At 42.5% G+C, this 23,728-nt stretch overlaps 1 protein-coding gene across 1 annotated transcript in view; it reads left to right on the top strand.

Annotated features, from left to right (window-relative positions):
* Positions 1 to 18,904, top strand: part of LOC129831917 (epidermal growth factor receptor kinase substrate 8-like protein 1) — a 20,905-nt gene extending 2,001 nt beyond the window's left edge. The window contains exons 2-15 of the mRNA XM_055895539.1: positions 1,236 to 1,341; positions 1,427 to 1,485; positions 1,766 to 1,898; positions 2,542 to 2,630; positions 3,325 to 3,399; positions 3,986 to 4,134; positions 4,706 to 4,850; positions 4,960 to 5,015; positions 7,196 to 7,304; positions 7,717 to 7,857; positions 10,967 to 11,090; positions 15,318 to 15,483; positions 16,745 to 16,877; positions 18,375 to 18,904. Of these exons, the coding sequence (XP_055751514.1) occupies positions 1,236 to 1,341; positions 1,427 to 1,485; positions 1,766 to 1,898; positions 2,542 to 2,630; positions 3,325 to 3,399; positions 3,986 to 4,134; positions 4,706 to 4,850; positions 4,960 to 5,015; positions 7,196 to 7,304; positions 7,717 to 7,857; positions 10,967 to 11,090; positions 15,318 to 15,483; positions 16,745 to 16,877; positions 18,375 to 18,461 (1,572 nt within the window). The 3' untranslated portion in view covers positions 18,462 to 18,904. The remainder of the gene's footprint in view (positions 1 to 1,235; positions 1,342 to 1,426; positions 1,486 to 1,765; positions 1,899 to 2,541; positions 2,631 to 3,324; positions 3,400 to 3,985; positions 4,135 to 4,705; positions 4,851 to 4,959; positions 5,016 to 7,195; positions 7,305 to 7,716; positions 7,858 to 10,966; positions 11,091 to 15,317; positions 15,484 to 16,744; positions 16,878 to 18,374) is intronic.
* Positions 18,905 to 23,728: the final 4,824 nt, after the last annotated feature.

Here is a 23,728-nt window from a genome sequence, read left to right as displayed (position 1 = left end):
GACGGGGTAGTTACTCTGCTGCCCCCTGTTAGTGAGATCTGACGGGGCAGTTACTCTTCTGGTCCCTGTTGATGAGATCTGACGAGGCAGTTACTCTGCTGCCCCCTCTTGGTGAGATCTGACGGGGCAGTTACTCTTCTGGCCCCTGTTAGTGAGATCTGACGGGGCAGTTACTCTTCTGGCCCCTGTTAGTGAGATCTGACGAGGCAGTTACATTGCTGCCCCCTGTTAGTGAGATCTGACTGGGCAGTTACTCTGCTGCCCCCTGTTGGTGAGATCTGACGAGGTAGTTACTCTGCTGCCCCTTGTTGGTGAGATCTGACGAGGCAGTTACTCTGCTGCCCCCTGTTAGTGAGATCTGACAGAGCAGTTACATTGCTGCCCCCTGTTAGTGAGATCTGACGGGGCAGTTACTCTGCTGCCCCCTGTTGGTGAGATCTGACGAGGCAGTTACATTGCTGCCCCCTGTTAGTGAGTTCTGACGGGGCAGTTACTCTGCTGCCCCTTGTTGGTGAGATATGACTGGGCAGTTACACTGCTGCCCCCTGGTGGTTAGATCTGACGGGGCAGTTAGTGAAATCGGTTGGTGAATTCCCCCCTCGTGGTTGTACTGTACCTTCTGAATCACATGGTGGTAGTCTATGGTTGTACTGTACCTTCTGAATCACATGGTGGTAGTCTATGGTTGTGCTGTACCTTCTGAATCACATGGTGGTAGTCTATGGTTGTACTGTAACTTCTGAATCACATGGTGGTAGTCTATGGTTGTACTGTACCTTCTGAATCACATGGGGGTAGTCTATGGTTGTACTGTAACCTCTGAATCACATGGTGGTAGTCTATGGTTGTACTGTACCTTCTGAATCACATGGTGGTAGTCTATGGTTGTACTGTAACTTCTGAATCACATGGTGGTAGTCTATAATTGTTTTAGGAGGTATGCAAGCACACTCGGGCTAGCCGCCAGACGAACTGAAGCATGCTGACGTCTTAAGGAATATAACAAAAAAACAAAAACTCCAGAGAGACCTCTTGATGGCATCACCATTACACTCTCTCTCTCTCTCTCTCTCTCTCTCTCTCTCTCTCTCTCTCTCTCTCTCTCTCTCTCTCCCTCTCTCTCTCCCTCTCTCTCTCCCTCTCTCTCTCTCTCTCTCTCTCTCTCTCTCTCCCTCTCTCCCTCTCTCTCTCTCTCTCTCTCTCTCTATCTCTCTCTCTCTCTCTATCCCCCTCAGATGTCTGGGACACCACCCCCAGTACGTCCTAGGAAGCCATCAGGTGTTAGAGTCATGCCCCATGATGGTCAACTTCCTTCCCATGGCTACGCAAAGGAGTTCAAAGGTGTGTGTATGTGTGTGCACTGTATTTGTGTGTGTGTGCATGTGTGTGTTGTTTAAACTGACATCTATGTTATATCTCTCGTCAGTGAAGGGGGCCACTAGTGAGCCAAAACACATATCTCGAGAACATGCAGAGAGAGAGGTGGTATGTATCTGTATTTGTGTGTTCATGTGTGTGTGCGTGTGTCTTTGTGTGTGTTTGTGTGTGTTTGTGTGTGTGCGTGTGTGTGCATGTGCAGGTGTGTGTGTGTGTCTGTGTGTCTTTGTGTGTGTGTGTGTGTGTGTGTGCGTGTGTGTGCATGTGCAGGTGTGTGCGTGTGTGTGTCTGTGTGTCTTTGTGTGTGTTTGTGTGTGTGTGCATGGCTGCTCTCACCAGATCACTGTTTTGATGTGTCTGGTTTATCTGGGATGTGTTCCTCCTTCAGGAGATCCTAAACCACTGTTTTGATGATGTGGAGCGCTTCATGGGCCGCCTGCAGCAGGCTGCTGAGGCTCAGAGCATCCTCAACCAGAGGAAGAGGAAGAGCAGAAAAAGCAAGAAGAAAGAGAAGCAGGATGGTGAGAGGACTGAGAGAGAGAGAGAGAGAGAGAGAGAGAGAGAGAGAGAGAGAGAGAGAGAGAGAGAGAGAGAGAGAGAGAGAGAGAGAGAGAGAGAGAGAGAGAGAGAGAGAGAGAGAGAGAGAGAGAGAGAGAGAGAGAGAGAGAGTTATTAAAGGTGGTATACAGCTGTCGGATGGGTCTGGAGAAATGTAACCACACTCAACGCTCCAAAATAGATGAGACCAAAAATGAGACCAAAATAATAGCTTTAGCCATGTTTTTTGGCTATACGGTGTTTGTTTACAATTGCATTGTTTACAAACATTGGAGTAAACAAAACACGTTTTTATTTTGGGTTCTGACGGGGTATGGCTCATGAGGCATTTATAAGTTATATTCTTCAAGAATCAATGGGCACATATCATTAATCTCAGGACCCAATCCAATGACAGCACCAACAGGATGCTCTTCAATACAGTGTAGAGGTATACTTACTGTAGCATTGGCTAGTGGAACTGTACAGTGGCACCTCAAGAAGCGATAAACGGGAGGAAGGGTCTAGTGAAATGAATAAAGTTGTGCATTCTGGGTACTATTCTTACATGTTATTTCATTGATGAATCCCCGTCTTGGTAGTTGATTGTTTGTGTTTTGTGTGCAGATGATTTGCTGACCCTGAAAGCCTGCCCTCCACCTACGGAGGAGTTTGTTGACATTTTTCAGAAAGTCAAGTACTCCTTCTGTCTGCTGGTGAGCCCATGTAGTGGAATAACAGAGGCATTTGTTTCTGACTATTGTTTCTTTCTAATTTTCTCACCTCAGTGTACTCCGGGGTGTAGTGGTAACCTTCTGGACTCTGGACAACACATGTCCCCTTGGAGACGGGGTTCCAGCATCCTTACATCTGTCTGCCCTCTGTCTATCTCCCAATATGTTCCTACATCTGTCTGGCCTCTGTCTATCTCCCAATATGTTCCTACATCTGTCTGCCCTCTGTCTATCTCCCAATATGTTCCTACATCTGTCTACCCTCTGTCTATCTCCCAATCTGTTCCTACATCTGTCTGCCCTCTGCCTGTCTCCCAATATGTTCCTACATCTGTCTGCCCTCTGCCTGTCTCCCAATATGTTCCTACATCTGTCTGCCCTCTGTCTATCTCCCAATCGGTTCCTACATCTGTCTGGCCTCTGTCTATCTCCCAATCGGTTCCTACATCTGTCCTATCATGTAATAAAAATACAGATTGGATCTCTGTTTTCCCTTTAAAAAAAGAAGCTCAGTACTTTCCTCCGTTTTACTATCTGTAGCTCAGTTAGTAGAGCATGGTGCTGGCAGCGGCAGGCTTCCATTCCCGGGACCACCCGCACATCAAATATATGCAGCGGGACTGTAAGTTGCTTTGGATAAATAGCATATATTATTATTTGATTATTTTGCTTTCAGGACCGCCTGAAGTCGTCCATCACAGAGCCCTCTTCTGGGGAGCTGGTGCATCACGTCTTTATTCCCCTGGGCCTGGTATGTATTTACTAGCCTGGTCCCAGATCAGTCCACTGGGCCTGCTATGTATTTACTAGCCTGGTTATTCACTGCAGATGTATTCACTTACTAGCCTGGTCCCAGATCAGTCCACTGGTCTTGGTAGGTATTTACTGGCCTGATCCCAGATCTGAGTGTTCTGTATAGCCAACTCCATTGGTCGCTGACAATGCAGTACCAACAGACCTGGGGCCAGGCTAGATGTTCACTCCTCATCAGCACAGCCACAGGATACCTAACCAGCAATGCTATCTGAATTAGGACACTGATAAAATTAGCAGAATGTCGGCCAAAATCTTCTCCCACTGCCGGCCAATGGGCTTACAGTATCACCACAGATAGGACAATGATAGTTGTCACTGGTAGTGAGTGGAAATGCCAAGCAGATGCTCACATTCATCCGGTGAAATATCTGGTTCATTGTCCTATCTGTGGTGATACTGTATCTGTCTGTCTGTCTCTGTCTGTCTGTCTCTCTCTGTCCGTCCCAGGCGGACAGATGTCGGGATGGAGGCAGCAGTGTTAAGTCTGAGATCAATTCATGTCTCTCTCTCTCTGGTCTCAGATGGTGAAGACTACTGGTGGGCCAGAGATGGGGGCGACTGTGGTCAGTCCAGCCCTGACCAGTGGTGCTGTGTCTCTACTGCAGAAGCACCTGACCGACGACGAGAAGGAGCTCTGGACCTCCCTAGGGCTTAACTGGACCTTACACTGGTAATATAATCATATATGCTATTTAGCAGACGCTTTTATCTAAACCCACTTACAGTCATTCATGCATACATCTTACGTATGAGTGGTCCCGGGAATCAAACCCACTATACTGGTGTTACAAGCACCATGCTCTACCAACTGAACTACAGGGGAAACTGGTGTGTGTGTGTGTGTGTGTGTGTGTACTGCATATGATATCTGTGCTTATTGATGTACAGATGCCGTATCTTAATTTGAGCCTGTTTCACAGAGCAGGAAAATAATCCTGCAGCAACAGGAAATGTGAATTGTTGTGTGGATTATAGTTAATGGACATTTTTTGTTGGGTTTGATAAATTTTTCATTAGGGCAAGTCTGACATTTAAAGTGAAAAATACAAACTTTAGAAGCTTTTTTGGACCTTGAATACACCACATGTTTGCATTTCCTGCTGCGCAGGAAAATTCCTGCAAAAACAGGATGATCAAATTAAGATACGGCATCTGTATGTTTGTGTGTAGTTCATATGCACATTGCCATCCATTGACAAGGCTCAAGATAAGTCCTGACCTTTGACCTCTTTCTCTCCCAGCTCCCAGCTTGTTGAGTCTGTCCCTCCATACTCACCTGTCTTTCTGGATGGATGGCAGCCTAAGGCCTTTGACACAGAAGGTAAACTTTGGGAGGACCCAATCAAGTCACAGCACCAACAGGATGCTCTTCAATACAGTGTAGAGGTATACTTACTTTAGCATTGGCTAGCAGAACTGTATGTCATCCTAATTAGATTTTAATTGATTAGATTTAATTATGTAATTATTCCTTCTTTTTCCTTCCCTAATTTAGGACCCTCCTGGTCAGGCTGAGGAAGGACCCAGCTCAGTCCAGCACACTGACGAATTGTACGTTTCTGAAATCCACAATAACTGCTGTAATGCTTTTTGTTTACTGATTCACACAGTTCACAACATGGGCAAACACAGTTTCACCACTGATTACGGCATCTTTAGCCTTTCACCTTTCACTAAGCTTTATGATGGAGTGCTTGGATCCAATAACTTCCTGTGTCCATAAAACAGAGGGGTGTTTTTCAATACACCCTCAATATTACAAAGAAACAACATCGCTGTGTGTGAGAGATGACAGGTAACACAAACTGATCACACAGTTAAATGGGAGTTTCGTTAATCTACACCCTTCTCTTCTTGTGCACATTCCCCATTATGGATTTACCAATGTTGGAAACTCAGTCCAGGCAATGCTTAGACCAAGCCAATGCTTAACTCCATGATAGGGAGTGGGCAAGTGCATGCTTTGGCAGAAGGGTGGCAAATTCTTCTTTCCTCGATTCTCAATTAGGTTTAGAGGGGAGGGACCGTCAACCTTCTAATCCAATACGGCTGAGAAGTTGGCGAGGAGATTGGATTTGAGGAATCAAGGAAATACAATTGAGATCGACCCGAGGACTGTCTGATACAACTGAGATTGACCCTAGGACTGTCTGATACAACTGAGATTGACCGTAGGACTGTCTGATACAACTGGGATTGACCCTAGGACTGTCTGATACAACTGGGATTGACCCTAGGACTGTCTGATGCAACTGAGATTGACCCTAGGACTGTCTGATACAACAGATTGACCCTAGGACTGTCTGATACAACTGGGATTGACCCTAGGACTGTCTGATGCAACTGAGATTGACCCTAGGACTGTCTGATGCAACCGAGATTGACCCTAGGACTGTCTGATGCAACAGATTGACCCTAGGACTGTCTGATACAACAGATTGACCCTAGGACTGTCTGATACAACTGAGATTGACCCTAGGACTGTCTGATACAACAGATTGACCCTAGGACTGTCTGATACAACAGATTGACCCTAGGACTGTCTGATGCAACTGAGATTGACCCTAGGACTGTCTGATACAACTGAGATTGACCCTAGGACTGTCTGATACAACTGAGATTGACCCTAGGACTGTCTGATACAACAGATTGACCCTAGGACTGTCTGATGCAACAGATTGACCCTAGGACTGTCTGATACAACTGAGATTGACCCTAGGACTGTCTGATACAACTGAGATTGACCCTAGGACTGTCTGATACAACTGAGATTGACCCTAGGACTGTCTGATACAACTGAGATTGACCCAAGGACTGTCTGATGCAACTGAGATTGACCCTAAGACTGTCTGATACAACTGAGATTGACCCTAGGACTGTCTGATACAACTGAGATTGACCCTAGGACTGTCTGATACAACTGAGATTGACCCTAGGACTGTCTGATACAACTGAGATTGACCCTAGGACTGTCTGATACAACTGAGATTGACCCTAGGACTGTCTGATACAACTGAGATTGACCCTAGGACTGTCTAAAACAACAGATTGACCCTAGGACTGTCTGATACAACAGATTGACCCTAGGACTGTCTGATGCAACTGAGATTGACCCTAGGACTGTCTGATACAACTGAGATTGACCCTAGGACTGTCTGATACAACAGATTGACCCTAGGACTGTCTGATACAACAGATTGACCCTAGGACTGTCTGATACAACAGATTGACCCTTGGACTGTCTGATACAACTGAGATTGACCCTAGGACTGTCTGATACAACAGAGTGACCCCAGGACTGTCTGATACAACAGATTGACCCTAGGACTGTCTGATACAACAGATTGACTCTAGGACTGTCTGATACAACAGATTGACCCTAGGACTGTCTGATACAACTGAGATTGAACCTAGGACTGTCTGATACAACAGATTGACCCTAGGACTGTCTGATACAACAGATTGACCCTAGGACTGTCTGATACAACTGAGATTGACCCTAGGACTGTCTGATACAACTGAGATTGACCCTAGGACTGTCTAATACAACAGATTGACCCTAGGACTGTCTGATACAACAGATTGACCCTAGGACTGTCTGATACAACTGAGATTGACCCTAGGACTGTCTGATACAACAGATTGACCCTAGGACTGTCTGATACAACAGATTGACCCTAGGACTGTCTGATACAACAGATTGACCCCAGGACTGTCTGTTTCTCCTCCAGAGATGGCAGTGAACTTCCACCTGAGGGCGAGAGGATGTTCAGCTGCAGCTACGGCTTTGTTGCCAGGAACAGCAGTGAACTCTCCGTGCTGCAGGGAGAAACTCTGGAGGTTTTTATTCTAGAATGTTTGTACTACATGAAAACACTACAATAACGTGTGAACTGCATGTTAAATACTGTCCGAGTCCCAAACAAGACCCTACTCCCTATATAGTGTGCTTCCTTTGACCAGATCCCATAGGGTCTACTTGTGTCACTCAACTATAATTTACAGAAGTTCACATGTATTGAATTATCCTGATTACTTAAAAAGTTCTCACAAATGTATTTCATTCTGTGAGCTTTATTGTATTGATTCAGTATATCTCACATGGCCATGAACACATAGAGATGTATTGTCTTGATTCACTATATCTTACATGGCCATGAACACATTGAGCGAACACATTATTTATAACAACAAGTGAATCACAATTCCATATTGTAAATAAAAATCCTAATACAAATCCTCTCTCTTTTAGGTGATTGAGTCGTCAAAGCGTTGGTGGAAATGCCGCAATAACTTTGACCAGATTGGGTTTGTTCCCTTCAATATTCTGGAGCCTCTGTCTGCCCTCAACAACAACCATAGGGATAGCCCAGTGGCACTCAGACAGTCCAAGGTAATGGACGCACGCACACACACACGCACATACGCACGCACACGCACGCACACACGCACCCACCCACACACACACACACACACACACACACGCGGTTGACACCGTTTCCACACTAACGGTGCCTCTTTACAATGATGTGATACAACTTTGATACAAAGTCCCCATTTGTTGTAGCAAACAAGTATCATGAAATACACACTTTGTGACTTGTCAGATAAATATCAGCAAGCTAGCTAGTGGTCTGCTTGGTTAGCTAGCTAGTGGTCTACTTGGTTAGCTAGCTAGTGGTCTACTTGGTTAGCTAGCTAGTGGTCTGCTAGGTTAGCTAGCTAGTGGTCTGCTTGGTTAGCTAGCTAGTGGTCTGCTTGGTTAGCTAGCTAGTGGTCTGCTTGGTTAGCTAGCTAGTGGTCTGCTTGGTTAGTTAGCTCGTGGTCTGCTTGGTTAGCTAGCTAGTGGTCTGCTTGGTTAGCTAGCTAGTGGTCTACTTGGTTAGTTAGCTAGTGGTCTGCTAGGTTAGCTAGCTAGTGGTCTGCTAGGTTAGCTAGCTAGTGGTCTGCTTGGTTAGTTAGCTGGTGGTCTGCTTGGTTAGCTAGCTAGTGGTCTGCTTGGTTAGCTAGCTAGTGGTCTGCTTGGTTAGTTAGCTCGTGGTCTGCTTGGTTAGCTAGCTAGTGGTCTGCTTGGTTAGCTAGCTAGTGGTCTGCTTGGTTAGCTAGCTAGTGGTCTGCTTTGTTAGCTAGCTAGTGGTCTGCTTGGTTAGCTGCTTGGCTAGCTAGCTAGTGGTCTGCTAGGTTAGCTAGCTAGTGGTCTGCTTGGTTAGTTAGCTAGTGGTCTGCTTGGTTAGCTAGCTAGTGGTCTGCTTGGTTAGCTAGCTAGTGGTCTGCTTGGTTAGCTAGCTAGTTGGCTGCTTGGCTAGCTAGCTAGTGGTCTGCTAGGTTAGCTAGCTAGTGGTCTGCTTGGTTAGTTAGCTAGTGGTCTGCTTGGTTAGCTAGCTAGTGGTCTGCTAGGTTAGCTAGCTAGCTGCTTGGCTAAACACAGAATGTCAGCACACTGTTTTCTGATTGGCTAAACGGATCCGTTTCGTCTTTAGCTAAGATTTGAGGTGTTGAATCTTGTAAATTACAGCAGACGACATGAGACGTTCTAAAACTACAACAGATCAAGCTCATTTCGTTCTAAAATGGCATAAAACCGTCTCGTCTCGGCTGTTGTGTCTGAACTGAGCTGAACTATTGAGGACAGAGGGCGCTGTTTTCACTTTGGGGGAAAATCGTGCACAATTTAAACGGCCTCGTACTCAATTCTTGCTCGTACAATATGCATATTATTATTACTATTGGATAGAAAACACTCTCTAGTTTCTAAAACCGTTTGAATTATATCTGTGAGTAAAACAGAACTCCTTTTGCAGCAAACTTCCTGACAGGAAGTGGAAAATCTGAAATCGATGCACTCTTCTAGGGGCTGCCTATTAAAGTCCTTGATATTTATTAGTTTAGATGCACTTCATACGTCTTCCACTAGATGTCGACAAGCAGTGAGAGAAGAAATTGAGTGTGTAACTTGATCTGGACTCGAATCATAGCTCTTGGCATGACGTGTCACCAGTTTCCTGTTTTCTGGAGAGCGCGAGCAGAGACCTGGATTTGCCTTCTGATAAGCTGCCGTTATGGACGACTAATATCTCCGGCTTTGATTTTATTTGATACATGTGACAATATCATCGTAATGTATGTTTTTTCAATATAGTTTAATCAGATTATTGAATTTTTTTCGGGAGTTTTGTCGTGCTCCGTTTTCTTCCGTTTGTTGACATGGAGAGATTCGCGCCACTTGGCAAGTGTGCTTGCTAAATCGAGAGGGAAAAAGGCCGTTCTAAATCCAAACAACGATTGTTCCCGACAAAGGACCCCTTGTACAACATTCTGATGAAAGATCAGCAAAAGTAGGACCCATTTTATGATGCTATTTCATATATCTGTCGAACATGTTGTGCTAGTCGTTTGCGCCCAGCTTTTGGGTACTCTCTCGCTATACCTAAGCTGGATGTCGTAATTAAGTTATTTTTAGAATTCTAACACGGCGATTGCATTAAGAACTAGTGTATCTATCATTTCCTATACAACATGTATTTTTTAGTTATGTTTATGAATAGTCATTTGGTCAGAATATGTATGTCAGAAAAAGTGTCAGAAAAATATCCGGACGTTGTGGGAAAAAGATGCTACGTTAGCACAATGTATAACCACTGATTTCAGCTCTAAATATGCACATTTTCGAACAAAACACAAGTGTATGTATAACCTGATGTTATAGGACTGTCATCTGATGAAGCTTATCAAGGTTAGTCAAAAATTATATATCTTTTGCTGGTTTGTCACGATCGCTAACTTTTACTACTGGGGAATGGCTTGTGTTTCTGGCTATTGTGGTAAGCTAATATAATGCTATATTGTGTTTTCGCTGTAAAACACTTAAGAAATCGGAAATATTGTCTGGAATCACAAGATGCCTGTCTTTCATTTGCTGTACACCATGTATTTTTCAGAAACGTTTTATGATGGGTATTTAGGTATTTGACGTTGGTGTCTGTAATTATTATGGCTGCTTTCGGTGCAATTTCTGATTGTAGCTGCAATGTAAACTATGATTTATACCTGAAATATGCACATTTTTCGAACAAAACATAGATTTATTGAATAACATGTTATAAGACTGTCATCTGATGAAGTTGTTTGTTGGTTAGTTTGGTTGGTTCTTGGTTAGTTAGGTTGGCTTTGTGCATGCTACCTGTGCTGTGAAAAATGTTAGTGCTTTTTTGTATTTGGTGGTGAGCTAACATAAATATACATGCTGTTTTCGCTGTAAAACATTTTAAAAATCGGACATGTTGGCTGGATTCACAAGATGTGTACCTTTCATTTTCTGTATTGGACTTGTTAATGTGTGAAAGTTAAATATTTCCAAAAAATATATTTTGAATTTCGCGCTCTGCCTTTTCAGTGGAATGTGGGAGGAGTTCCGCTGGCGGAACGCCAGAGCCAGACAGTAATAGACATATACTCACCGACTCATCTGAGTTACCCTGTGTGTTCCTGTCTCTGTTTGACAGAAGGTGCCCTTCGCCCCTACAAGGCACTTCTCCTACACCCCCTCCAGCAGAGAAGGGGCCAACCTCCTCGCCGTGCCCCGCCGTCCTCAAAGCATGTCCCCCTCCACCATGACAGGGGACAAAGGTAAGCCTGTGGTTTGGTGGTCTATAGTGGTCAGTCACCACCCACCTCCAGGTTCACATTCCTCCCTCTGACCGTTGACACACTTTCCTCCATGTATTTAAAAACTTATTAGGGCTGCAATCCCGTTAACGGGATCGATATGACAACAGCCAGTGAAAGTGCAGGGTGCCAAATTGAAACAACAGAAATCTCATAATTAAAATTCCTCAAGCATACAAGTATTTCACAAGTATTTTGTTCAGCCACAAAAGTAAGCCATACTGTTACCCGCCAAATTGTGGAGTCATAAATAGCATTATAAATCTTCACTTACCTTTGCTGATCTTCGTCGGAATGCACTCCCAGGACTCCCGCTTCCACAAGAAATGTTCGTTTTGTTCGGAAATGTCCATAATTTATGTCCAAATAGCTACTTTTGTTAGCGTGTTTGGTAAACACATCCAAAGTCATGAAGCGCGTTCACTAAAAGCAGACGAAATGTCAAAAAGTTCCGTAACAGTCAGTAGAAACATGTCAAACGATGTATTGAATCAATCTTTAGGATGTTTTTAACATAAATCTTCAATAATGTTCCAACCGGAGAATTCCATTGTCTTCAGAAGTGCAATGGAACAGAGCTCCCTCACATGTGAACGCGCAGAGCGTGGTCAGCTCATGGCAGACCTTACTCATTCCCCTCTCCTTCGGTCCCACTACACAGTAGAAGCATCAGACAAGGTTCTAAAGACTGTTGACATCTAGTGGAAGCCGTAGGAAGTGCAAACTGACCCATATCCCACTGTGTATTCGATAGGCGATGAGTTGAAAACCTACAAACCTCAGATTTCCCACTTCCTGGTTGGATTTTTTTCTCAGGTTTTTGCCTGCCATATGAGTTCTGTTATACTCACAGACATCATTCAAACAGTTTTATAAACTTCAAAGTTTTTTCTATCCAATACTAATAATAATATGCATATATTAGCAACTAGGACTGAGGAGCAGGCAGTTTACTCTGGGCACCTTTTCATCCAAGCTACTCAATACTGCCCCTGCAGCAATAAAAAGTTAAATAGTTTGGCCAATGATGTTTCTGCATTATGATGCATTTACATGACACTACAACATTCTATGACAACCATGTTAGCTCTTCATTTACATGACACTACAACATTCTATGACAGCCATGTTAACTCTTCATTTACATGACTCTACAACATTCTATAACAGCCATGTTAACTCTTCATTTACATGACACTACAACATTCTATGACAGCCATGTTAGCTCTTCATTTACATGACTCTACAACATTCTATGACAGCCATGTTAGCTCTTCATTTACATGACTCTACAACATTCTATGACAGCCATGTTAGCTCTTCATTTACATGACACTACAACATTCTATGACAGCCATGTTAGCTCTTCATTTACATGACACTACAACATTCTATGACAGCCATGTTAACTCTTCATTTACATGACACTACAACATTCTATGACAGCCATGTTAGCTCTTCATTTACATGACACTACAACATTCTATGACAGCCATGTTAGCTCTTCATTTACATGACACTACAACATTCTATGACAGCCATGTTAACTCTTCATTTACATGACACTACAACATTCTATGACAGTCATGTTAGCTCTTCATTTACATGACTCTACAACATTCTATGACAGCCATGTTAGCTCTTCATTTACATGACACTACAACATTCTATGACAGCCATGTTAGCTCTTCATTTACATGACACTACAACATTCTATGACAGCCATGTTAACTCTTCATTTACATGACTCTACAACATTCTATGACAGCCATGTTAGCTCTTCATTTACATGACTCTACAACATTCTATGACAGCCATGTTAGCTCTTCATTTACATGACTCTACAACATTCTATGACAGCCATGTTAGCTCTTCATAGCTCGCTAACTCAACTCAACATGCTATACATGACTAATAAGCTGCTGCAGTAGTGAGGAGGCTGTACAGTATAACACTAACTCTGCATAGAATGTAGCTGCTGTAACAAAGATATGACTGTCTTATAGACATAATGTAACTACTGGAACAAATATGTCTGTCTTTTAGACATAATGTAATCACTATAATAAAGATATGTCTGTCTTATAGACATAATGTAATCACTATAATAAAGATATGTCTGTCTTATAGACATAATGTAACTACTATAATAAAGATATGACTGTCTTATAGACATAATGTAACTACTGGAACAAATATGTCTGTCTTTTAGACATAATGTAATCACTATAATAAAGATATGTCTGTCTTATAGACATAATGTAACTACTATAATAAAGATATGTCTGTCTTATAGACATAATGTAACTGCTGTAACAAAGATATGACTGTCTTATAGACATAATGTAACTGCTGTAACAAAGATATGACTGTCTTATAGACATAATGTAACTGAAATACTCAGAGTTCATGACACATAAAAAGGTATCTAGTTATCCTGGCTAACTGTAGTCTGTACTAACTGGCTACTTAGCTAGCAATGATGATTATCTCAGAAACACTATAAAGGCACCACATGACTTTATCCCCTGACAGACAGACAGCATGTCATAGACACCATGTACTGGTAATCCTCACTTGTTTTATGCAGCACAAATACAGCTAAACATGGTGCAACTTGGAACTTGTCTTGATACTTCTAAGGAGAACTCACAAACTATCTGTTCTCTGTCTTCACCACAACTCACTATTGATGTGCAGTTGAATAACGATTAGTTATTTTTGAACGACCACTTTTACTGACTCGAGAGTCATGATTAGTTTTTTTTGCGACTCGTTTATTTTAGTCGTTTGTTTGACCTGCTAGTACTGGCCGCAATGAGTCCTACAGCAGGATTAATACACGCTCCTCCGGCTCAGCGGCTCCAGAGACGTCCTCCGACCACCAACTGTCTGTCATCATGTCCTCAGGGAAATAGATCAGGAGCATAGAGAAGAAACAGACATGTTTAGAACTGATCATTGATCTCATGGTGCAGAAATGAAGGCAAATCATTGATTATTGAATGGTATGATGGACCTACCTTAGTAGAACCAAAACAACATCTGCTCTACAAACCCGAACTGGAGAATGAATCGTTTAGGGGCTGCAGTTCACGAACCACATTGTGCTTATCACCCTCACGGCAGTCAAGCAATACATTCCGCCATGAGTCGTTCTCAATCTAGTCCAAGAGTCGTTCTCAATCTAGTCCGGTTGCGCCCACAACTAGACCTCGTTTCAAATATATCAAGAATGTTTTTATTTTTATTTGTATGTTTAGCAATCAATAAACATATATGTTTTAAACCTTTGAAATGTCTCAGTCACACAGCTCTAATAAGCCCGTTATGGTGAACAACATGTGAATGAGAGGCTTGTAGAATCATTACTTTTTTGAGTTTTCAGTTCATCATTCGCCGGTAGGTGGTCCTTCATGCTCTGGGCATTACTGACTCAAATGAACAAAATGAGTCGAAACATTTGTTCTTTTGACTGAACGAGTCTGAAAGATCCGAGTCAGTAAAAAGAGCCAAACTTTCCATCACTGCAACTCACTGGCTGGAGGCGGGACTTACAACTAACAGGTGGAAGAGAATGTCTCTGATTGGGTAGAAAGTTAGGGGTGATTGACTGATGAGCTGTCAGGCATTCTAAATAAAAGGGACAAACTAGAGGTGCATAGAGAAATACTAAATCTGAATGTGTGGCTGTTTTAACAATCCTATTCCCTATATAGTGCACTACTCCTTTTTTACAATTCAATACCAGAAATAGTGCACTATATAGGGAATAGGGTGCCATTTGGGATTTATAATAGCACTTTTCTTATCAGGCACTCTGTGTTTTCTGTTCATAGCACTGCAGACCGGCTGGCTACTTCTAAAGGTTTAGTGGTTGTGTTATACCGCCAAGTACTGTATGATGTTGCTAAGCCTCCTGATAATATCCACCACTCTAGATCCCTCTGGATAAAATGGGTTAAATGACTACAATGTAAATGTAGTCCAAGTCAATGTAGTCAATGTAAAATCTAACCCCAAAGCTGTGCATTCCAAGTCAATGTGTGTGTGTGTGTGTGTGTGTGTGTGTGTGTGTTTGTGATAGAGTACATGTTTATAAGTGAGAACATGCTTGTAACAGTGTGTGTATACAGAATGTTCACATTCTTAACTGACATTAAATGTGTGTGTGACCCTTGTACACAGGCTTTATGGTGAACGATGAGCTCCTCCAGCGGCTGGCCAATGGCAGGGCGGGCTCCATCCGTCCCCTAGTGATCCCCCGCACCACAGACACCTCGGCCCCCCTGGACTACCGCTCCCCTCCTGCTGAGGTAGAGGGCTGGCTGAGAGGGAAGGGCTTCACTGAGCCGTAAGTGGGTGTAGTGGAGCTAGTTCAGTCAACTACAGTATACTTGATATATACTATATTTCTGTCACACGTCTATCTTTTAATGAAGACCACCTAACCTTACTCTGCCCTATCTCTCTCTCTCTCTGTTCAGGACAGTAACACTTCTGACCACCTTACTCTGCCCTATCTCTCTTTCTATTCAGGACAGTAACACTTCTGACCACCTTACTCTGCCCTATCTCTCTCTCTATTCAGGACAGTAACACTTCTGACCATCTTACTCTGCCCTACCTCTCTCTCTATTCAGGACAGTAACACTTCTGACCACCTTACTCTGCCCTATGTCTCTCTCTATTCAGGACAGTAACACTTCTAACCACCTTACTCTGCCCTATCTCTCTCTATTCAGGACAGTAACACTTCTGACCACCTTACTCTGCCCTATCTCTCTTTCTATTCAGGACAGTAACACTTCTGACCACCTTACTCTGCCCTATCTCTCTCTCTATTCAGGACAGTAACACTTCTGACCACCTTACTCTGCCCTATCTCTCTCTCTATTCAGGACAGTAACACTTCTGACCACCTTACTCTACCCTATCTCTCTTTCTGTTCAGGACAGTAACACTTCTGACCACCTTACTCTGCCCTATCTCTCTCTCTATTCAGGACAGTAACACCTCTGACCACCTTACTCTCCCCTATCTCTCTCCATTCAGGACAGTAACACTTCTGACCACCTTACTCTTCCCTATCTCTCTCCATTCAGGACAGTAACACTTCTGACCACCTTACTCTGCCCTATCTCTCTCTATTCAGGACAGTAACACTTCTGACCACCTTACTCTGCCCTATCTCTCTCCATTCAGGACAGTAACACTTCTGACCACCTTACTCTGCCCTATCTCTCTCTCTATTCAGGACAGTAAAACTTCTGACCACCTTACTCTGCCCTATCTCTCTCCATTCAGGACAGTAACACTTCTGACCACCTTACTCTGCCCTATCTCTCTCTCTATTCAGGACAGTAACACTTCTGACCACCTTACTCTGCCCTATCTCTCTCTCTATTCAGGACAGTAACACTTCTGACCACCTTACTCTGCCCTATCTCTCTTTCTATTCAGGACAGTAACACTTCTGACCACCTTACTCTGCCCTATCTCTCTCTCTATTCAGGACAGTAACACCTCTGACCACCTTACTCTCCCCTATCTCTCTCCATTCAGGACAGTAACACTTCTGACCACCTTACTCTGCCCTATCTCTCTCCATTCAGGACAGTAACACTGCTGGGGAGACTCACTGGTGCTGAGCTCTTTGCCCTGAGTAAAGAGGACCTGCGTATGTTTTCACCAGAGGAGGGTGCCAGAGTGTACAGCCAGATGATGGTGCAGAAGGCTTTACTGGAGGTACAAGCAACCCTATTGACTGGCAACACCATTGACTGGCAACCCCATTGATCGGTAACCCCATTGACTGACAACCCCATTGACTGGCAGCCCCATTGACTGGCAGCCTCAGTCACTGGCAGCCCCATTGACTGGCAACCCCATTCTCACCCAATTCTCATCACAACTCTTATAGTGTTGTATCAAAACACATCACTTCCTCAGTACTCCTCTTATTTCTCCTTTCCCTCTGTCTTCCTTCTCTTCTGGTTGACACAACTCTCACATTATAGATCATTGGTTCCCATCCTTCTCTTCTGGTTGACACAACTCTCACATTATAGATCATTGGTTCCCATCCTTCTCTTCTGGTTGACACAACTCTCACATTATAGATCATTGGTTCCCATCCTTCTCTTCTGGTTGACACAACTCTCACATTATAGATCATTGGTTCCCATCCGTCTCTTCTGGTTGACACAACTCTCACATTATAGATCCTTGTTTCCCATCCTTCGCTTCTGGTTGACGCAACTCACATTATAGATAGATCTTTGGTTCCCATGCTTTTTTCTCTTTCCTCTTCTCTCCTCTCTCTCCTCTCCCTTTCTCTCTCCTTCCCTCCCTCCTTCTCTCCCTCTCTCTCTTCTTCTCTCCCTCTCTCTCTCCCTCTCTCTCCTCTTCCCTCCCTCCTCTCTCTCTCTCTCCTCTTTCCTATTCAGCGTGACTGGGAGTCTCTGGAAGTTTCTGGGTGCAGATGCATTAATACTTCTAGTGATGGACTGGTGTTAGATGTGTAACACATTAATCTCATACAATATATTGTTGGATGGACAAGATTGTTTAAAATGTCAAGTTATGTTAAAAGGTCTATACTTCCTGTTTTTTTAATGAAGGGAGTGAAGTGAGTCATTTTCCATTTTGGAATCTAACCAATATGTTGTAGAACCTAATCCAACACCTAAAGACTTCCTCAAGAGGTTTAGACCTCTTGGTGTAATGGTTAGGGTGTTAGCTTGACAGTCACTGGACCAGGGTTTGCGTCCTGGTTATGTCTACCCCTGAATTTGCTACACTGTGGCCAGGACTACATGTCAGAAGGGGGATGACTCAAGGAAGGCACCTCCATCGGAGAGGTGTGTACACATGAGGGACTTGGTAAAGAGAAGCGTGGGGATACACTCTCCAGAAGGAAGGGGGTAATGACCGTTACCTCTTGACGAGGTTGCTAGGTGTTGGCTGGACTTGGGTTGGAGTCCCAGTATGGGCTACCCCCTGGTTTCACTACAATATCACAGCACATACCTTCTCACTGGAAGTAAGAGTAGTTCACTCACATTTTATAATCTGACCAACCAGTAGTGACTTGACCTTTCATTACTGTGCTTTGCTACAGACAAGAGGCTAACGTTAGAAAGTAACTCTACTAGCTCCTTAACGTTAGCAAAGTAACTTCTAGCTCCTTAACAGACTGTATTTCTTCCTTTCTTTCTCGGACTCTCTGTCCATTTCTATTAGGATGTCCACAAATCTACAGAGCTGGAGACAATGATGGAGAAACAGAAACAGAAAGCGGACTTCCAGCTGGAGAGCAGGAGGCTGTGACCAAGAACAAGCTATACACATGTATATCACTGATACACAGATATCACTGGTTGATGGACACCAACACAATAACATCACTGTCACTGATTAAGAGGACACACACACTCAATAACATTGTCTGTATGGAGATTCTGATACAGAGATTTCCCTTTTAAAGGGTAGTTCACCCAAACTATAAAATTACTTGGCTTTCTTAAGGCATCCGCATGCTTCCCAGCCAAAACAGTTCGGAAGAGTTTGTGCATATATTATGATGACATTTTGTGACGTTGTTTGTTTTCGACGTTAGTGAAGGTTTTTTAGGCTGTTCAGGCATAACATTTTTCTGGATGCAAGCAGAAGTTTTGAGCCGAAGTCTACGCCTCTTCGTTGGTGATTGGTCAACAGTAGGGATTTTTCAATAAAGTCTTTGTTGTCATTCAATGAGAGATGACTTACTTTCATGCAAGAGTTTTCATTGAGAAATACTTCACCAAACATCTTAGTTAGATGGACAATTGCATGACTAAGATCTCCTCTGAAATAATTTCAAAATGAATGACAGATTTCTTGAGTTACAGTATCTTAGAACAAATCTGACTATTTTGAGGAGGTTACGGCGTCTCAAAATGGACAAACAGTACTGCTGCCGATATTTTTGTTCAGTTCGGCTAGCCGAGTTCAGCTAGGCGCCAGCCGAACTGAAGCCTGCTGATGCCTTTACCCTGTAAGCAGTCTATCACGTCTTAGGAGAAGACCCAGAAGCATACAGTGTCGAGTAACACAAGTTTATTACTATAAAATAAAAATAAATAAAATAATTAACACTGAAACTTCAGATGAAGTTTGTGAGTGAATTAAACATGTTCAATTGCTTTCATGAGCTGTTTTCTCTCACTGCCCTGAGATTAAGACAAGGTTTTAGCTATCTTGGAATTAAGAACATATCCAAAACTTCCTAACTTTTTGCTTAAAGAGAAACGTATTAGCACAAGAAAATTTCCAAAAACCTTTTTGAGTAATAGCAACTTTGCTTAACTTTCTTTTTAAGGAAAAAATGACATTTCTTCTTAAGAAAGTTTGTGAGTCCGGGCCCATGAACCTGGTTGAGAGAATTCCAAGAGTGTGCAAAGCTGTCATCAAGGCAACGCCCTTACACAGCCTGGAAGTGTGTTTGGTGATTGTCCTTTTGAAAAACAAATGATAGTCCCACTAAGCGCAAAGATAGGATGGTGGATCGCTTCAGAATGCTGTGGTAGCCATGCTGGTTAAGTTTGCCTTAAATTCTACATAAATCACCGACAGTGTTAACAGCAAAGCATCCCCACACCATCACACCTCCTCCTCCATGCTTCAAGGTGGGAACCACACATGCAGAGATCATCAGTTCACCTACTCTGCGTCTCACAAAGACACAGTGGTTGGAACCAATAATCTCACATTTGGACTCATTAGACCAAATGACAGATTTCCACAGGTCTAATGTCCATTGCTTGTTTTTCTTGGCCCAAGCAAGTCTCTTCTTCCTATTGGTTTCCTTCAGTAGTGGTTTCTTTGCAGCAAATCGACCATAAAAGCCTGATTCACGCAGTCTCCTCTGAACAGTTGATGTTGAGATGTGTCTGTTCCTTGAACACTGTGAAGCATTTATTTGGGCTGCAATTTCTGAGGCTGGTAACTCTAATGAACTTATCCTCTGCAGCAATGGTAACTCTGGGTCTTCCTTTCCTGTGGTGGTCCTCATGAGAGCCAGTTTCACCATAGCGCTTGATGGTTTTTGCAACTACACAAAGATACTTTCAAAGTACTTGAAATTTTCCAAATTGACTGACCTTCATGTCTTAAAGTAATAATGAACTGTCATTTCTCTATGCTTATTTGAGCTGTTCTTGCCATAATATGGACTTGGTCTTTTACCAAATAGGGCTATCTTCTGTATACCAACCCTACCTTGTTACAACACAACTGATTGGCTCAAACGCATTAAGAAGGAAAGAAATTCCACAAATTTACTTTTAACATGGCACACCTGTTAATTGAAATGCATTCCAGGTGACTACCTCATGAAGCTGGTTGAGAGAATACCAAGAGTATGCAAAGCTGTCATCAAGGCAAAGGGTGGCTACTTTGAAGAATCTCATATATAAAATATACTTTGATTTGTTTAAAACTTTTTTGGTTACAACATGATTCCATATGTATTATGTCATAGTTTTGATGTCGTCACTGTTATTCTACAATGTAGAAAATAATAAAAGTTAAGAAAAACCTAATGAGTAGGTGTGTCCAAACTTTTGACTGGTACTCTATGTATGTATGTATGTATATATATATATATATATATATATATATATATATATATATATATATATATATACAGTTGAAGTCGGAAGTTTACATACACTTAGGTTGGAGACATTAAAACTAGTTTTTCAACCACTCCACAAATTTCTGGTTAACAAACTATAGTTATTGCAAGTCAGTTAGGACATCTACTTTGTGCGTGACACAAGTAATTTGTCCAACAATTGTTTACAGACAGATTATTTCACTGTATCACAATTCCAGTGAGTCAGAAGTTTACATACACTAAGTTGACGATGCCTTTAAAACAAACAGCTTAGAAAATTCCAGAAAATTATGACATGGCTTTAGAAGATTCTGATAGGCTAATTGACATCATTTGAGTCAATTGGAGGTGTACCTGTGGATGTATTTCAAGGCCTACCTTAAAACTCAGTGCCTCTTTGCTTGACATCATGGGAAAATCTAAAGAAATCAGCCAAGACATCAGAATTTTTGTTTTAGACCTCCACAAGTCTGGTTCATCCCTGGGAGCAATTTCCAAACATCTGAAGGAACCACGTTCATCTGTACAAACAATAGTACGCAAGTATAAACACCATAGGACCACACAGCCATCATAACGCTCAGGAAGGAGACTCGTTCTGTCTCCTAGAGATGAACGCACTTGGTGCAAAAAGTGCAAATCCCAGAACAACAGCAAAGGACCTTGTGAAGATGCTGGAGGAAACAGGTACAAAATTATCTATATCCACAGTAAAACAAGTCCTATATCGACATAACCTGAAAGGCAGCTCAGCAAGGAAGAGGCCACTGCTCCAAAACCACCATAAAAAAGCCAGATTACGGTTTACAACTGCACATGGCGACAAAGATTGTACTTTTTGGAGAAATGTCCTCTGGTCTGATGAAACAAAATTAGAACTGTTTGGCCATAATGACCATTGTTATGTTTGGAGGAAAAAGGGGGATGCTTGCAAGCTGAAGAACACCATCTCAACCGTGAAGCACGGGGGTGGCAGCATCATGTTGTGGGGGTGCTATGCTGCAGGAGGGACTGGTGCACTTCACAAAATAGATGGCATCATGAGGGAGGTCGGTCGCAAATGGGAATTCCAAATGGACAATGACTACAAGCATAAAGTTGTGGCAAAATGGCTTAAGGACAACAAAGTCAATGTATTGGAGTGGCCATCACAAAGCCCTGACCTCAATCCCATAGAAAATATGTGGGCAGAACTGAAAAAGCGTGTGTGAGCAAGGAGGCCTACAAGCCTGATTCAGTTACACCAGCTCTGTCAGGAGGAATGGGCCAAAATTCACCCAACTTATTGTGGGGAGCTTGTGGAAAGTTACCCGAAACGTTTGACTCAAGTTTAACAATTTAAAGGCAATGCTACCAAATACTAATTGAGTGTATGTAAACTTCTCTCCCACTGGGAATGTGATGAAAGAAATAAAAGCTGAAATAAATCACTCTCTACTATTATTCTGACATTTCACATTCTTAAAATAAAGTGGTGATCCTAACAGACTTTAGACAGGACTAGGATTAAATGTCAAGAATTGTGAAAAACTGAGTTTAAATGTATTTGGCTAAGGTGTATGTAAACCTCCGACTTCAACTGTGTGTATATATATATATATATATATAACAAGAGAACACACATGGTTACTGTGTATGTATATATATATAATCACTGGAAAGTACCACGTGCTTCACGGTTGGGATGGTGTTCTTTTGTATATATATACAGTAACCATGTGTGTTCTCTTGTTTTGTACTGTTCTGTAGTTTTGACCAAATGATTCGTCTGACAAATAAAGCCATTTGCGTCTTGCAGGCCCAGGCATGGATCAAAGCTGGCGAGTATTTGTATCATTCTTTTATCAACGAAAGCATAGATGTTGATGAAGAAGCCACAATTGCAACGGAATCCATCCCAGTTGGTGTTTTGTGGAACCATGCATTTTTTCTGTGCGGCCCGTTGTCCAGCCCTTTGTCCACTGATCTCCACGGATGGTATGCTCTGCAAAAACACATTCATGTTTTTAGTACACAATTATCAGTTTTATTACATAGTATGTCTACACATTGATAGGCTATATTATATTTTTTAAAGAAAATGCACTAAATCAAAAATACCTTTAGTTTTGATGATCCTCTCAGCTTCGGCTCATTTTCAAGTCCTCTGGTGGTTACAGTCCTAACCCTGGAATGGGTAGCACCAAAATAAATAAATAAAAGACCTACAACACCTACAGTAGGCCTACAGTACATCAACAAGAATAAAATTCTCTCTACATGTAGGTCTCCTGATTTAAACCGGATCTAATTTGTTTGGCATCAACTGAAAACATTCATCCATAACGATACAATTCTCTACCCTCATTCTTGGTAAAAGTCTATTGTCCTGCTAATAGCCCATAATGGGTGAATGGATGGCTTATTTTGAATTCTAATGTATTGAACGAATGTATTAATTACAGTCATTTACCATTCTCGGACAGGAAACGTTGTTTGCAGAGTCCACGATCTCATTTCAAGTCCTTGTTTAAAAAAATAATGATATTTTTGAGATTATATCACTTTCAAATAACTGAAAGTAAGCGATTGTAATCTGAATAAAGGGCCATTCTTGAACATGGGGTGAGACATTCTTACTAATTTGTAAATAAAGCCAGTTTGGTATTTAGAATGATTTATTTCTGTTTTGAGGGAGAGAATCCAAAAGCCAACTGTGCCTATTTTATGGACAAGAACATCCCAGCCGGCCAAACTCTCCCCTAACCCGGACAATGCCGGGCCATTTGTGCGTTGCCTCATGGGTCTCCTGGTCGCAGCCAGCATGGGTATCAAACCAGCATCTGTAGCATCACAGTTTTCACTGCAATGCAATATCTTAGATCACTGCGCCACTCGGGAGGCCCCATCACATCTAAAATACTATTTAAACAGAGATATTCAATGACATCAGCAAGAG

The sequence above is a fragment of the Salvelinus fontinalis genome, chromosome 2, assembly GCF_029448725.1.
Source record: "Salvelinus fontinalis isolate EN_2023a chromosome 2, ASM2944872v1, whole genome shotgun sequence".
NCBI classification, from domain to species: Eukaryota; Metazoa; Chordata; class Actinopteri; order Salmoniformes; family Salmonidae; genus Salvelinus; species Salvelinus fontinalis.
This window is presented reverse-complemented; position numbering and strand designations above follow the sequence as displayed.